We start from the raw sequence: 13,558 nt of genomic DNA on the forward strand, positions 1-13,558 counted from the left end.
ACAGTCCAGCAATCCTCTGCACCCTGAGCTGAGCAGGACTGCCTCCAGAACAGCACTCCTGGGTCTGAGCGGCCCCTGCAGGGTTAGCACCTGAACGTTTACTTGCTCAACACCAGTTTTAATTCAACCAAAGCTTCAGGAAAAGACTGACAAGAAAATTAGATTTACAGTAATTTGTCTTATATTTTTCAAAAAGATATTTTAGCCTGCACGTTTCTTTGGATTTTGGATTACACCCTCTGTAACCAGAACAGCTGGAGGTATTCTGGGATGTGTAAATCTGAAATTAAACTGCTTTTAAGTCAGGTTCATCATTAGCTGATCCTGAGGCATTTCACCCATCTTTTCAGTCATCAGCTGTCTTGTTTCTATCAATGAGAGAAAGGTTTTATATATCTATCCACAAAAGGTATAAAGTTTCCTCTCAGTTTATCTCATGTTCCCAATTCTACACAAACCTAGAGCACAGTTACACTTTCTGAGGAGCAGTGAGTGTTTATGTCTCTCTTTCTGCCTCCTGTTGTCTACTTGTGTCTTGGACCATTTGGGGGAGCTTTTGCTCCATGCATCTTCTGTCCTGTGGGTGATTTTTAGGACTGATTTTGCCACATTCTGAGCTGTATCTGTGCAAACCTTGGAAAGCACACAAGCCCCTCAGCTGTGGTGTCAGCCCTAACACCCCTTGCAGTGGAATTTCCCTGCCCATGGCAGGGGATGGAACAAGGTGGTCTCTAGGCCTGGGACCCTGTGGGTCCATCACCTGCTGTCCTGAGCAGCAGTTTGTGCAGCTGGCTCTGCTGATGGAAGCAGTGAGTGCAAGGAGTGTCAGCCCCTGCAGGGGGGACTGAGGGTTATTTGCATTGTCCCCTATTTTCTGAAGGCAGCACACGCGTGTCCCAGGCACTGCTTTGTTCCAGGAACAAATGCAGCCTGAAAGCGGCAAAGGAAGCTTTGTTCTGCCCTGGAATTCGAGTGGAAAAAGCTCTTCTGCTTTATCAAATTCGCTTCACTTCCATGTTTCCTTTGTGCCCTGGAGATGAGGAGCAGCTAATCATGATCCCCCTGAAGCAGAACCAACAGGATTAGCAGGCAGAACCCCTGAGCCTGGCTGCTGCAGGGTCCTGCTCCAGGCAGCACTTGGCTGACCCTGCTGCTGCTCTGGGGGCCAGGAGGGCCCCTGCCCCTCTCCTGCCCAGGTCAGTTCTCCTGACAGGGCTGGGGTTGTGTCCATGAGGCTGGGGCACAGCAGGAATCCAGGTATCAAACAGCAGCATTTTGCTGGGACGAGGTTGTGTCCTCTGCTGGGTAGCAGGAGAGCTGGGAAAGGGCAACCAAGCGATGGAAAAATACATGTAAAAAATATCTGTCACTCACAAAATGAGTCTTTATGAACCTCTTTCCTTTTTCCTATTTACATTTTCCCTTCTCCCCTTTCCCTCTCCCTTCTCCCTTTCCTCCTTCCTTTACCTTTTTCCCTCTCCTCCTCTCCCCACGGTCCCATCCCCAGGAAGGAGCAGCGGGCTCCCCCACGTCTGTGGGGCAGAGCAGGCTGGGCCCAGAGGCTGTGCCAGCCCCAGGGCTGCTCGGGGCCCCTCAGGACGGGCTGTTTTCCCTCTGGATGGAGTTTGCAGTGCTGTGCTGTGGAGGCTCAGCACGCAGCCCCCGCTCCGCTCCCGTTGCCTTTCAGGGTCGGACGCTCCTCACAACCTCCTCACCCCGCCGGGGACAAGGTCGAGCTGACAGCTTTATATTGTTTTTGATTAGCAAATTCTGGAATTAGAAGCCATGCTCTATGATGCCCTGCAGCAAGAAGCTGGAGCCAAAATTTCCGAACTTCTTTCAGAAGAGGAGAGGGAGAAGCTGAAGAGCGCCGTGGAGCAGTGGAAGCGGCAGGTGATGAGCGAGCTCCGCGAGAGGGACGCCCAGATCCTGCGCGAGAGGATGGAGCTCATCCAGCACGCCCAGCAGGTGGGCCTGGGGCAGGGCGCTCGGGAGGGACAGCCCTGGCCTCCCCTGGAGCCATCCGAGCCGGCCAGGCTGGGACAGGCCTTGCTTGGCCCTGGATACCCCTGCAGACAGGGCAGCGTGCTGCCCCTGCCTCTGTCACACACGGTGACAATCGCAGAGCACTCACCTGCAGTTCCTGCCTCTGTCACACACGGTGACAATCGCAGAGCACTCACCTCCAGCCTAATACCCAACCTGGCTTTGGGAGAAGCACAGCACATACAATCTATGTCCCCCAAACTAATGCATCTTCCGGGTACATCTGTATTTGGTTGGTTAATAAATATTTTTTTATTTGAAATCTGACAGAGAATTAAAGAGCTAGAAGAAAGAATTGAAGGCCAAAAAAGACAAATAAAAGAGTTAGAGGAAAAGGTAAGGTCATGCAGATGGAACAGCTGCTGTGTGTGCACATGACCATTCTCCATTTCACCTGGGCCAAGGAAACCACCCTAGAGAGAGCTTGTGTGTGTAGGGCAGTGAGAAAGGGGCACAGCTGCAGGAGAACAGCTTGCGTTTGCAGCAGCCCCTCTGAGGAGGGGAGGTGAACTGGTTGAATTGAGTCCTTCCTCCCTGTCGCCCTTCGGGGCAGCCTGACACTGGGCAGGGACAGGGCCAGAGCCGAGGGCTCAGCAGCAGAGCTCTGGGGAAGGGGCTGTTGCTCCCTGCTTCCCTGCCATCCATCCCAGCCCCCGGGAAGGCAGTGCATGGGGCAGCCTTTCCCAGCAGGAGCGGGGCCGTGCTCTCCTCCCTTGCCTGCAGCCGCAGGTGGTGTCACGCCGTTCTGCAGCCAGCCCACACTGGTGTGTTTTAGCCCAGGCTGGCCTCAGCTGAGCCCTGCCCTGTCCGGGCCGTGCTCAGGTGCCGCAGGGGCTGAGCTGGGCCGGCCCCTGAGCCCCGAGCTCAGCGGGGCCGGGCTCGGGGTGCTCTGGGGGTCCGAGCTCAGCTGCTGTTCCCGTTTCCCCCGAGCCCGGGCTGGCTGGGCTCACAGGGGCAGGGGGTCACTGTCACCAGCCCAGGGGACACAGGAGCTCTCGGGAGCCAAGCTGAGCCCTGAGCACTCGGACTTCACACCCCATGTTCCTTCTCACCTGAGAGTTTTGTTGTGCTCTGTCTGTAACCACAGCTTATTTCTCAGTTAAACACGCTGTAAACTCTTAATCTCTCTCTTCTCTTCCGTTTTTTCCTCTCTTCTCTCCCCTTTTCAGTTTTTATTTTTGTTTTTATTTTTCTCTTTAGCTTTCATTCTTTGGTCATAGTCCTTCAGGCCACATGCACAAGGTAAGCCCTCGGATCTGCTCTGCTCTCTCCTCTTCTCCTCCTAGAGCATCTCTGTTTTCCCATAGAGAAAAGAGCTTCCCTTTGCTGTGTCAGCAGGATTGAGGGGTCTCTTGGGCATGCCAGAGAACCCCAAAATGGAAATCTCCAAATCCTTTAGAAATATGCGAAGCCTGGACACCAGCAGGCAAAAACTTGTCAAACAGAATTTCCTTCTTTAGAGGAAATTAAAAGCAAGGCTTAAAAGCAAGGAAACCTCTGGCAAGCCAGGGCAAACCCCCAGTCTGGGGTGACTCCTCTGAGTGCATCAGGGGCAGCTCCAGCTGATCTGTGCTGGAAGCCCATGGAAACCCTCAGCCCCTCTCCTGTGCTGCCTCCAGGACAGCAGCTGCTGGGTTTGGGGCAGCACAGCATTTACTGGGGTGTGTTCCTCCAGACATTGTGCCACAGGGCCCCAGGGACCCCCTGAATCCCCTTTTCCCATGTAAATGGGGATAAATTGCCCCATTTCTGTGTGCTGCCAGAAAGGACCACAGCGTGGATGGTATGGAGGGAAACACTCCCCACTAACAACAGAAATGGAACAGATCACAGATCCTTTTTCATCAGTTGTACAATTCAGCAGATAATTATAAACAGGGCCTCGCAGAAGTTCTGTGAATGTTGTTTTTGCCCCGGTGGGCTTTCCTTTGATTGCTGTTTTCCTGTCCTGTTTCAGCCCCTGAGGCCCCTGCAGCTGCTCCTGCTGTTCCTGCCAGAGGGACAGCCCTGCTTCCCGACACCCACACAGAGACTTTGCCCCTGCATCCCGCATCTGTCTCGTTCTTTGCTGCTGGCCACGGCTGCTGCAGCCTGTGGGACCTGCAGTGGGGCTGAGCTGGGCTGTGGGGAGCCCCTGCACCCCCAAACCCCCGAGGAGCCTTTGGAGAGGACAGAACTGAGCCCACCAAGGAAGCCAAGAACTCCAAGAACTCTGCTGCTGCCTCTCGTGCAGCCCGGGCTGCCCTGCAGGGCCGGGCTCTGACAGCAGCACCATCTCTGATTCAGATACACTGAATTTATCCCGCTTCCCTGCTAAGCAGGTGGCAAATTGCTTCTGTGCAGAAGTGCCCCTGTCCTGTCTGTGTGCCACACGCTCGTGTTTGTTCCACAGTTCTTCAAAAATCTGTCTTGGAAGAAGTGTTCCAGAGGAGTAGCTCATGAAAAGATGGATGTGAGTGAAAATGAAGTGGTTTGTTCCAAGGAATTCCTTCGTTGCACAGGATGTGTCCCACGCTTTGTTGAATTTCCCATGAGCCCAGTTTTAGGCAAAAACGTAAAGCTACATTCAGGAAACCAAGCTGTAATTATTTTTTTGAGTTGTCAGTAAACCATGGTGAGAAAAATTATGCAATAATTTATAATCGGCTGTCCCTGAACAATGGCAAAAGGCTTAACACTGTCCCAGCAAAAAGTTCAACCTGGAAAAGAGTGAGCTAAACCAGATTATCCCTGATCCTCATGCACTGGGCTGGGAGCGGGAAGAGAAGGTGTCCTCACCTGGAAGGTGTCCTCACCTGGAAGGTGTCCTCACCTGGAAGGTGTCCTCATCTGGAAGATGTCGTCATCTGGAAGGTGTCCTCATCTGGAAGGTGTTCTCATCTGGAAGATGTCGTCATCTGGAAGGTGTCCTCACCTGGAAGGTGTTCTCATCTGGAAGGTGTCCTCACCTGGAAGGTGTCCTCACCTGGAAGGTGTTCTCATCTGGAAGGTGTCCTCACCTGGAAGGTGTCCTCACCTGGAAGATGTTGTCACCTGGAAGGTGTCCTCACCTGGAAGGTGTTCTCATCTGGAAGATGTTGTCACCTGGAAGGTGTCCTCACCTGGAAGGTGTCCTCACCTGGAAGGTGTTCTCATCTGGAAGGTGTCCTCACCTGGAAGGTGTTGTCATCTGGAAGGTGTCCTCACCTGGAAGGTGTTCTCATCTGGAAGGTGTCCTCACCTTGGGGAAAGGGAGCACAAGTCCCAAAGAGCCCGAGCCTGGGAGGCTGGCACAGGAACCGGGAAGGAAAAAGAATCCTCTAGAAAAACTGGTGAAGATGGGAAAACCCAGAAGAAATTCCAGAGTGTGATCGACCACGGGTGATCCACAGCCAAGCACAGAAATGCAGGGCTGTGGGACAAGGCCGGGGATGAGGAACAAATCCAGAACCAAGGCCAGGGATGAGGAACAAAGCCAGGACCGAGGCCAGGGATGAAGAACAAAGCCAGGACCGAGGCCAGGGATGAGGGACAAAGCCAGGACCAAGGCCAGGAGCGAGGTCCTGCCAGCAGCCAGGGTCCCACGGTGCCATTCCCTGGGGGCAGGAAGGGATCAGAGCTCTGGACAGGTAAGATGGGCTGACCAGCTGGAAACCCCTTCACCCTGGGATTCTGTGGAACTCCCTCCCCTGCTAATAATAATTAATTAATTAATTTTTACAGATATTAATAATTACAGATGTTGTTAATCTGTTATTATTATTCTCCTAAGGTGATAACAGAGGAAATACTGAATTTAATATTGAAGTTACCAGAGTCTTTATGTAAACATTACTGAATTATTGCTGATAATTTAGGTGTTGAATTTCAGTGTGATATAATAACAAATGCTGGGTTTATGTTTTAGATCAGTGGTCGCTCCTAACACAAAGTTATTGGGAGGTAATTAAATGCGCTGTCAGATTTGTATGGACAGCAAGCAGTCATGCTGCTATTAAAAAGACTTTTTAAATGCAGGAGATGAAAATATCTTTCATTTTGCATAGAAAAGAAAAATAATAATCAAAAAGTATTTTAATTCACAATTTCCCTCAATTTTTTTGAAATTTGTGCTGATATTAACTCTTACATTTATAGAAGAGGCCTGAGTGTCCATATTTTTTGCCCTGATCATCTTAATTTTATTAAAACCCCCAGCATTTATTATAGCTCCATTTGATATTTGTTCATTCAAAGGAAACAATGTGTGGAACGTGCTGGAACAAATAATATTAAATTATTGTTTTAAATTTTCCAGTGGTGGAAGGATGGGGCAAGCACCATGGCAGGGGCTGGAACTCCATGGTCTCTGCAGTCCCTTCCTACCCAAGCCAGTCTGTATTCACGATTCCAAAAGCAGCTTGCTGTGTTTCACTGGTCTGTGGAGCTGGGCTCATGGGGAGATGCCAGCCATGGCCACCAGCAGCTTTAGGTTCATGGTGGACCCACCTATTTTCAGATCATCCTGTGACCCTTGCGTTTCTTACAACAATGTAAATCCTCCTTAGAAATGGCCCTTAATATTTTTAATTAAGAATATATAACGTATTTCCTACTGTAGGCAGCAATTAGAAATACCAGTTTCAGGAGTTCAGAGCTTGATGGTTTATTTAACCACGGATGGGGACATTTCCCCAGGGGGAGCCCCCTTCGCCCCCAGAGCAGGATCTGTCCCTGTGAATCTCTCAGTTCTGTAGATAATTCCTTTTCTTTAAGTGACTTTGCACACTGATCAGTTGAACAGCAGCAAATGGTTCTGTGTTCCTGGTGTACCCCGCTGTCAGCGGGGTTTTGGGGTCTTTCCTCCCGTTCAGAGGGGATGCCAGGGCAGGTGAGGAGCTGCTGGAGCTGGCAGCCCTGGGTGAGAGCTCAGGCCCTCTGGAATGACTCCTGCACAGGGGCACTGATGAGCTCCAGCCGCAGAACGCTAATTGGCGACTCTGCTGCGGGGTGAGCCAGACATCCTTGTTTGAAGTGAAGTGTGGGGAAATTCAGGCCGTCAAGGAGACTCCCACTGAGCAAAGGCATTGACTCAAAAGCTTTTATTCCTTTTGCTGTGCTGCGGGTTTCTCTCTCTCTCTCTCTCGGAGAGCAGGACTGGCTGAGCAGTGGAGGCGATTTCCAGCGGGTTAATAACTGTCAGTCTGTATCAGAGCAGGGCTGTCTCTGGCAGGGCCTTTCTGCTCCGCTGTCTCGGGGCTGCTGCACACTGAGGTGCACAGAAATGACAATGTCAGCCTGAATTTGGGGCTGAGGCGGGGGATGGAGGCCCTGGGGCAGGAGCTGGTGCTGAGCGAGGCCCCAGCCAGGTCTGGGCAAGGCTGGCAGCTCCTCAGCCCTGCTCATCCCAGACATCTCGGCTGTGGCAGGCTGCTCCTCCACAGCTCTGCAAATCCCAGGGAAAACACCTCACACAGGCCAGCTGGGAGTTTCCTTCTGAGCAAAACACCTGGTTTGTTACACAGGAACATTTGGTTGTGCTTCCTGGGCACGTTCTGGGGGCAGGACATGGGAGCAGCCTTTCGTTTATCCTCTCTACAACTGAAACCTCCCCCTCCTGTGTTGCTGTAGGGGAATCACACAGAGCACAGAATCCCAGAATGGTTTGGGTTGGGAGGCACGTGCAAGGTCATCCCTGCCATGGGCAGGATGGGAACCTCCCATTACCCCAGGCTGCTCCAAGCCCCATCCAGCCTTCCCTTGAATCATTTACAGGGGTGTTCCTCTTGCTGTGGGAAGTAGAGAAGAGCTTTTTTGGAGTGTGAATTTGTGCAGCAGCAGCAATTTTGTGTCCTGTGTGCTTCCTCCTCAAAACCCCAGCACCTCCCATCCTCAGCTTGCTCTCAGAATGAAAACTGCACCTAACTCTGTACAGAGCTGGGACTGGCAGCCTGCTCCAGCAAGCTGGTTCTAAAGATAATCATTAATTTCACCTTTCATTCCCCAAAGCACTGCTGGGCAGAGCAGCTTCAATTCTCATCACAGCTGAAGGGTTCTCCCCCTCAATTTGGGTCTTGCTGAGCTGTTGCAAATAATAATAACACATATTTTTGTAGTTTACCAAACTCAGCATTAGCCTGGAGAATTATTCAGCAGGAAAATCCATCATCAAGTTGGCTTTCCTGAAAGAATGCGTTCTGTTTGTAAATTGTGTTTGTGTAAATAGCCCTGCCGTGGGGGGTTGGGTGCCCAGTTTTATGTCTGCACTCGCAGGGCAGCAGAAATCCCAGAGAATCCTCCCCGGGAAAGGAGGACGTGTCCGAGTCACTGAGGCTGCACTGGCCTCGTGCAGATGGGCAGGGGCAGCCAGGAGACGCTGCTCTGCCAATGGCTTTTCTGGGGAGAGCTGCCCGGGGAGCACTTTGCTCCTCGCTATGAACAAGGATGCTGCAAACACCCCCGGGACACGGCAGACTGGTGAGTGCAGCGTGGGATTGTCACGGCTGTCACAGAGGGGCTGGCAGCGCTGAGAGGGCCTGGAAGGGATTGTGAAATGCTCGCATCGGCGCTTAAAGCCGCATTTGTCCCATTGTTAAACCCGGGAGGATTCTGAGGGCTGTGAATTGATGGGTGCCAGGCTCTGGGGGGCTCGCTGAGCTGAGCTCCCCAAGCCGGGAGGAGGCGCAGGCACGAGCAGTGTGCAGCAGCACGGAGCGGGTCTGTCACACAGAGCCCCGACCCCTGCGGTGCCACCAGGGCTGGCATCCCCCCGGGGGCCCCCAGTGCCCCCCGGTGCCTTTCCCCAGCAGGTGCAGGGGAGGCCCGGGTGTCAGCCTGCATCTCCTGCCTCAGCTCCACCTGCGCGGCCTGACCGGGCACCGCGCTGCCCACCTGTCCCTGAGCTGTCCCTGAACTGATCCCACTGAACTGTCCCTGCTGAACTGTCCCTGAACTGATCCTACTGAACTGTCCCTGAAATGATCCCACTGAGCTGTCCCTGAACTGTCCCTGAACTGATCCCACTGAACTATCCATGAACTATTCCTGGACTGTCCCTTAACTGATCCCACTGAGCTGTCCCTGAGCTGTCCCTGAACTGATCCTATGGAACTGTCCCTGAACTGTCCCTGAGCTGTCCCTGAGCTGTCCCTGCTCAACCGATCCCACTGAACTGTCCTGTCCCCTCTGAACTGATCCTACTGATCTGTCCCTACTGAACTGAAAATCCAGTGTGGAAAGAAAATGCTGTGGGTTTCCATGCACATATTTATATCTAGATGTGTGTGTGTGTAAAATGAGTAGTACCAAGATTTTATCATGGCTAAATGATTTGTAATGCAAGGAAACAGCTTTTTAAACCCCTGCTATTATGCCTGGGGGGAGCAGCTGTGTTTTCTGCTCTAGCAGAAGCAGTTTGCAGCAGGTCTGTGTCAGAATCCCCTTGTGTCCAGGGGGCAGAGCCTGACTGTGGGGCCAGAGCTGCCGGGTTCCCCTTCCAGCACAGGAGGTGATGGCAGTGCCAGAGCTCAGCCCTGCCCTGTCTGGGGTGGCTCATGGCATGAGGCGGGGCAGGAAGGGAACAGAATGTTGAAATCAGCTGTGCTGGCTGCTCCTGCAGTCCTGCCTGGGATGGCATGAGGCTGCAGGGAGTGAACAGGAATGGCTGAGATCAGCTGTGCTGGCTGCTCCTGCAGTCCCAGCCTGGCTGAGCAGGGCTGGCACTGATGGGCACCGTGATGCCCAGCATCCCCAGCCCAGCTCCAGCCTCCCCCCGGCTCCTGGAGCTGCTGGAAGGCTTCAGGGGGCCCAGGAACAGCGTTTCAGATTCCAGTGTGTGAATATTGATGAGGTGAAGTGCTTTTATGCTCGTGGGTAGTTCTCTGCTCAGCGTACACTCACAGCATTTGTCAGCATAAATGGATACACTCAGAAACGCATCTTCCTTGGTCAATTGGACTGGAAAACCCCAGAACTTTCCAAGTCAGTATAGACAGGAACAAAATACACCATGGACACCGGGTGGGAGATGCTCCCTTCCCACCCAAACCATTCTGGGGTTTTGTGATTCCTTTCTCACATGAAATTTGATTCGTGATCTTTGAGGAGCTGCATTCCTGCATCGTTCTCTTCAGCAAAGCTGCTGTTTTCCACAAGCCACGAGTGCTCAGAAGCACAAATACCAGCGCTCCATCCGTTACCATTTCTCACATGCTGTTGTCCCAGTTTTACAGCTCTGGAACAATTCCGTGTGTTTGGCGGGGGGTGAGGGAGAGGTGACCGTGCCGTGTGCGAGGCCCGAGGGCAGCGCTGCGGGACCGGCGGGGGCAGCGGGGCAGGGACCGGCGGGGGCAGCGCTGCGGGACCGGCGGGGGCAGCGGGGCAGGGACCGGCGGGGGCAGCGCTGCGGGACCGGCGGGGGCAGCGGGGCAGGACCGGCGGGGCAGCGCTGCGGGACCGGCGGGGGGCAGCGGGGCGGGACCGGCGGGGGCAGCGGGGCCGGGACCGGCGGGGGCAGCGGGGGCGGGACCGGCGGGGGGCAGCGGGGCCGGACCGGCGGGGGCAGCGGGGGGGGACCGGCGGGGGCAGCGGGGCGGGGACCGGCGGGGGCAGCGGGGCGGGACCGGCGGGGGCAGCGCCGCGCTCTGCCCAGCGCTCCGGCTCCGAGCGCGCTGTGACGGCCTCGACAGGCGGGGAGCAGAGCAAAGGGTGTCTGGAAAACCCCGTCAGCCGCCCTCGCTGCCTCTTCTGTCGTTTACTTTTCAGGAATTGCTTCTGGAGTCCTTGGGGTGCTGTTGTCACCTGCGAGCAGCATCCTCTGTCCCAGGGCTCGGGGGGGACAGGGGAGCCGCCTGGCCGGCAGGACCGCCTCTGGTGCAGGGTGTCCTTGCCCTCCAGGGCTGCAACAGAGGAGCCCAGGGCAGCCCGGGATTGTCTGTCCTGCCGGCCGGGCGGGCTGGGAAGGGTTAACCCTTTCCCCGCACGGTGGCTGCGCCAGGGAGGGGATTCAGCTGCTGCTGGGGCCCGGGGAGAAGAGACATGGAACGGGGGATGGAGAAGGGACAGGGAACGGGGGATGGAGAAGAGACAGGGAACGGGGGATGGAGAAAGGACAGGGAACGGGGGATGGAGAAGGGACATGGAACGGGGGATGGAGAAGGGACATGGAACGGGGGATGGAGAAGGGACATGGAACGGGGGATGGAGAAGGGACATGGAACGGGGGATGGAGAAAGGACAGGGAACGGGGGATGGAGAAGGGACAGGGAACGGGGGATGGAGAAAGGACAGGGAACGGGGGATGGAGAAGGGACATGGAATAGGGGATGGAGAAGGGACAGGGAATGGGGGATGGAGAAGGGACAGGGAATGGGGGATGGAGAAGGGACAGGGAACGGGGGATGGAGAAGGGACAGGGAACGGGGGATGGAGAAGGGACAGGGAACGGGGGATGGAGAAGAGACAGGGAATAGGGGATGGAGAAGGGACAGGGAATGGGGGATGGAGAAGAGATGTGGAACAGGGGATGAGAAGGGACAGGGAATGGGGGATTCTCTCCTTTCTGGCCACTGGCAGGACTGCTCTCTTCCCACGTGTGTTCCTTCCCCGGGCATTCTCCGCCCGGCTGGCGCTGCTCTCCTGGCTGGGTGGGACATGGGAACAGGGACACGGCGCCAAGGAGGGGGCACGGGAAGGGTCAGGGCAGCCGCAGCAGCACCTGCGGGCACCACGTCCGTCCTTCCTTCCTTCGTGCCGCCTCTCCTCACCTGGGGAGATGGAATTTGGCTCCGTCGTTATTAACTCGTCCTCTCAGAGTTTGTCAGATGAAGCAAATTCTAAATTCATCATTCATCATGATCATCACCATATTCTGAGTGTTACCCAAAGCTGTTAGGGGAGTACTGCTTAAGGAAAATTAATTATTTGATGTGTGGCACAGCCTGGAGAAAACAGTGCATTTAACATTTAATAAATTATCTCTTGTTTTCCAGGGAAAAAACAGTAACTGGCTAAGCCTACTCCAACTTAGACTTAACACCACCCAGCACAACCTATGGAATGGAAATGCTGTAGATTTTGGGATTAAAAATCCCATGTGGAAGAGAGTACCACAGCTGTGTTAAACCTTGTGTTTATTTTATTCTGTAGGTACCTGTGCTGCTGGAGTTTATAAAGCTATGGAGAAAACCCCTGGATACTGAAATTCTTCAACCTCTTCCTGCACTTGTATATCGACCATGTGTTAACCCAGCACACGGAGCTCAGCTGCAGAAACACAAGGAAGGGAGTTGGTCAGAGAAGTGTGACATTTGAACCAGAGGGATGCAATGTTTTAAGGCCAAGGTTGTGGATTTTGGTATCAGCATACAATTCTATCATGGAATTGATTTAACAAGCTCCGATTCTACCAGATACCAATGCCAGTGCTGGCATTCTGGGATGAGCTGCATTTTTGCTTCTACGTTTCACGCCTAAAACGAGTTCATTTTGAGTTCTACTGAAATACTTCATGTCTTAAAATACTGTATTTGCTGCAGGGAGCCCTGCAGGTGGTGGTCGAGGTGACAAAGGGCACCTTAGGAAGTGGCTTGAGTCCATCTCCTGCCTCTTCATTCGGGATGTGCTCTTGCCCGGTGTGTCCGTGTGTCTCAAATACCGGTTCTGTTTTCCCATTAACTTCCCTGATCCTGGGGGTTTTAAGTACAAAGCCAATTGTACAGGACAGGTCTGTGTGTAAATAAGGGATTGTGCTTATCTATATGTCACTATAAATATGTATGACGTTTTGTACATAGGAAAGAAGAAACGGCTCAAAGAATGAATGTTTTCAGAGCTGTGTCCTCCCTTTAAATGCACAGACAGGAGATTGCCACCCATGTGCTCCCTCACTCTCCGGGAAGGGATCCCGCTCGTTCTGCTCGCTGCCCGCGTCCCGCCGGCTCTGTGAGATTGTGGTGGCCGGGGCGGGCGGTTAAGTTTGTGGTGGCGGGCGGGCTGGGCTTGTTGAGAGTTTGTGGTGGCCGCAGGGCGGGCTCTGTGAGGAGTTTGTGGTGGCCCGGGGCCGGGCTGGGCTCTGTGAGGAGTTTGTGGTGGCCCGGAGCAGGGCTGGGCTCTGTGAGGAGTTTGTGGTGGCCTGGGGCCGGGCTGGGCTCTGTGAGGAGTTTGTGGTGGCCCGGGGCCGGGCTGGGCTCTGTGTCAGGAGGTTTGTTGGTAGCCCGGAGCAGGGCTGGGCTCTGTGTCAGGAGGTTTTGGTAGCCCGGAGCCGGGCTGGGCTCTGTGTCAGGAGGTTTTTGGTAGCCCGGAGCAGGGCTGGGCTCTGTGTGAGGAGGTTTGTGGTAGCCCGGAGCCGGGCTGGTCTCTGTGTCAGGAGGTTTTTGGTAGCCCGGAGCCGGGCTGGTCTCTGTGTCAGGAGGTTTTTGGTAGCCCGGAGCAGGGCTGGGCTCTGTGTCAGGAGGTTTTTGGTAGCCCGGAGCAGGGCTGGGCTCTGTGTGAGGAGGTTTGTGGTAGCCCGGAGCAGGGCTGAGCCGTGTCGGGTCTCGGCTGCTCCCTCCTCACT

At 54.2% G+C, this 13,558-nt stretch overlaps 1 protein-coding gene across 1 annotated transcript in view; it reads left to right on the top strand.

Annotated features, from left to right (window-relative positions):
• Window positions 1–4,799, top strand: part of JAKMIP3 (Janus kinase and microtubule interacting protein 3) — a 50,300-nt gene extending 45,501 nt beyond the window's left edge. Inside the window, exons 21-23 of the mRNA XM_030951081.1 lie at window positions 1,765–1,968; window positions 2,317–2,382; window positions 4,004–4,799. Coding sequence (XP_030806941.1) covers window positions 1,765–1,968; window positions 2,317–2,382; window positions 4,004–4,309 — 576 coding nt within the window. The 3' untranslated portion in view covers window positions 4,310–4,799. The remainder of the gene's footprint in view (window positions 1–1,764; window positions 1,969–2,316; window positions 2,383–4,003) is intronic.
• Window positions 4,800–13,558: the final 8,759 nt, after the last annotated feature.

The sequence above is a fragment of the Camarhynchus parvulus genome, chromosome 6, assembly GCF_901933205.1.
Source record: "Camarhynchus parvulus chromosome 6, STF_HiC, whole genome shotgun sequence".
In the NCBI taxonomy this organism is placed as follows: Eukaryota; Metazoa; Chordata; class Aves; order Passeriformes; family Thraupidae; genus Camarhynchus; species Camarhynchus parvulus.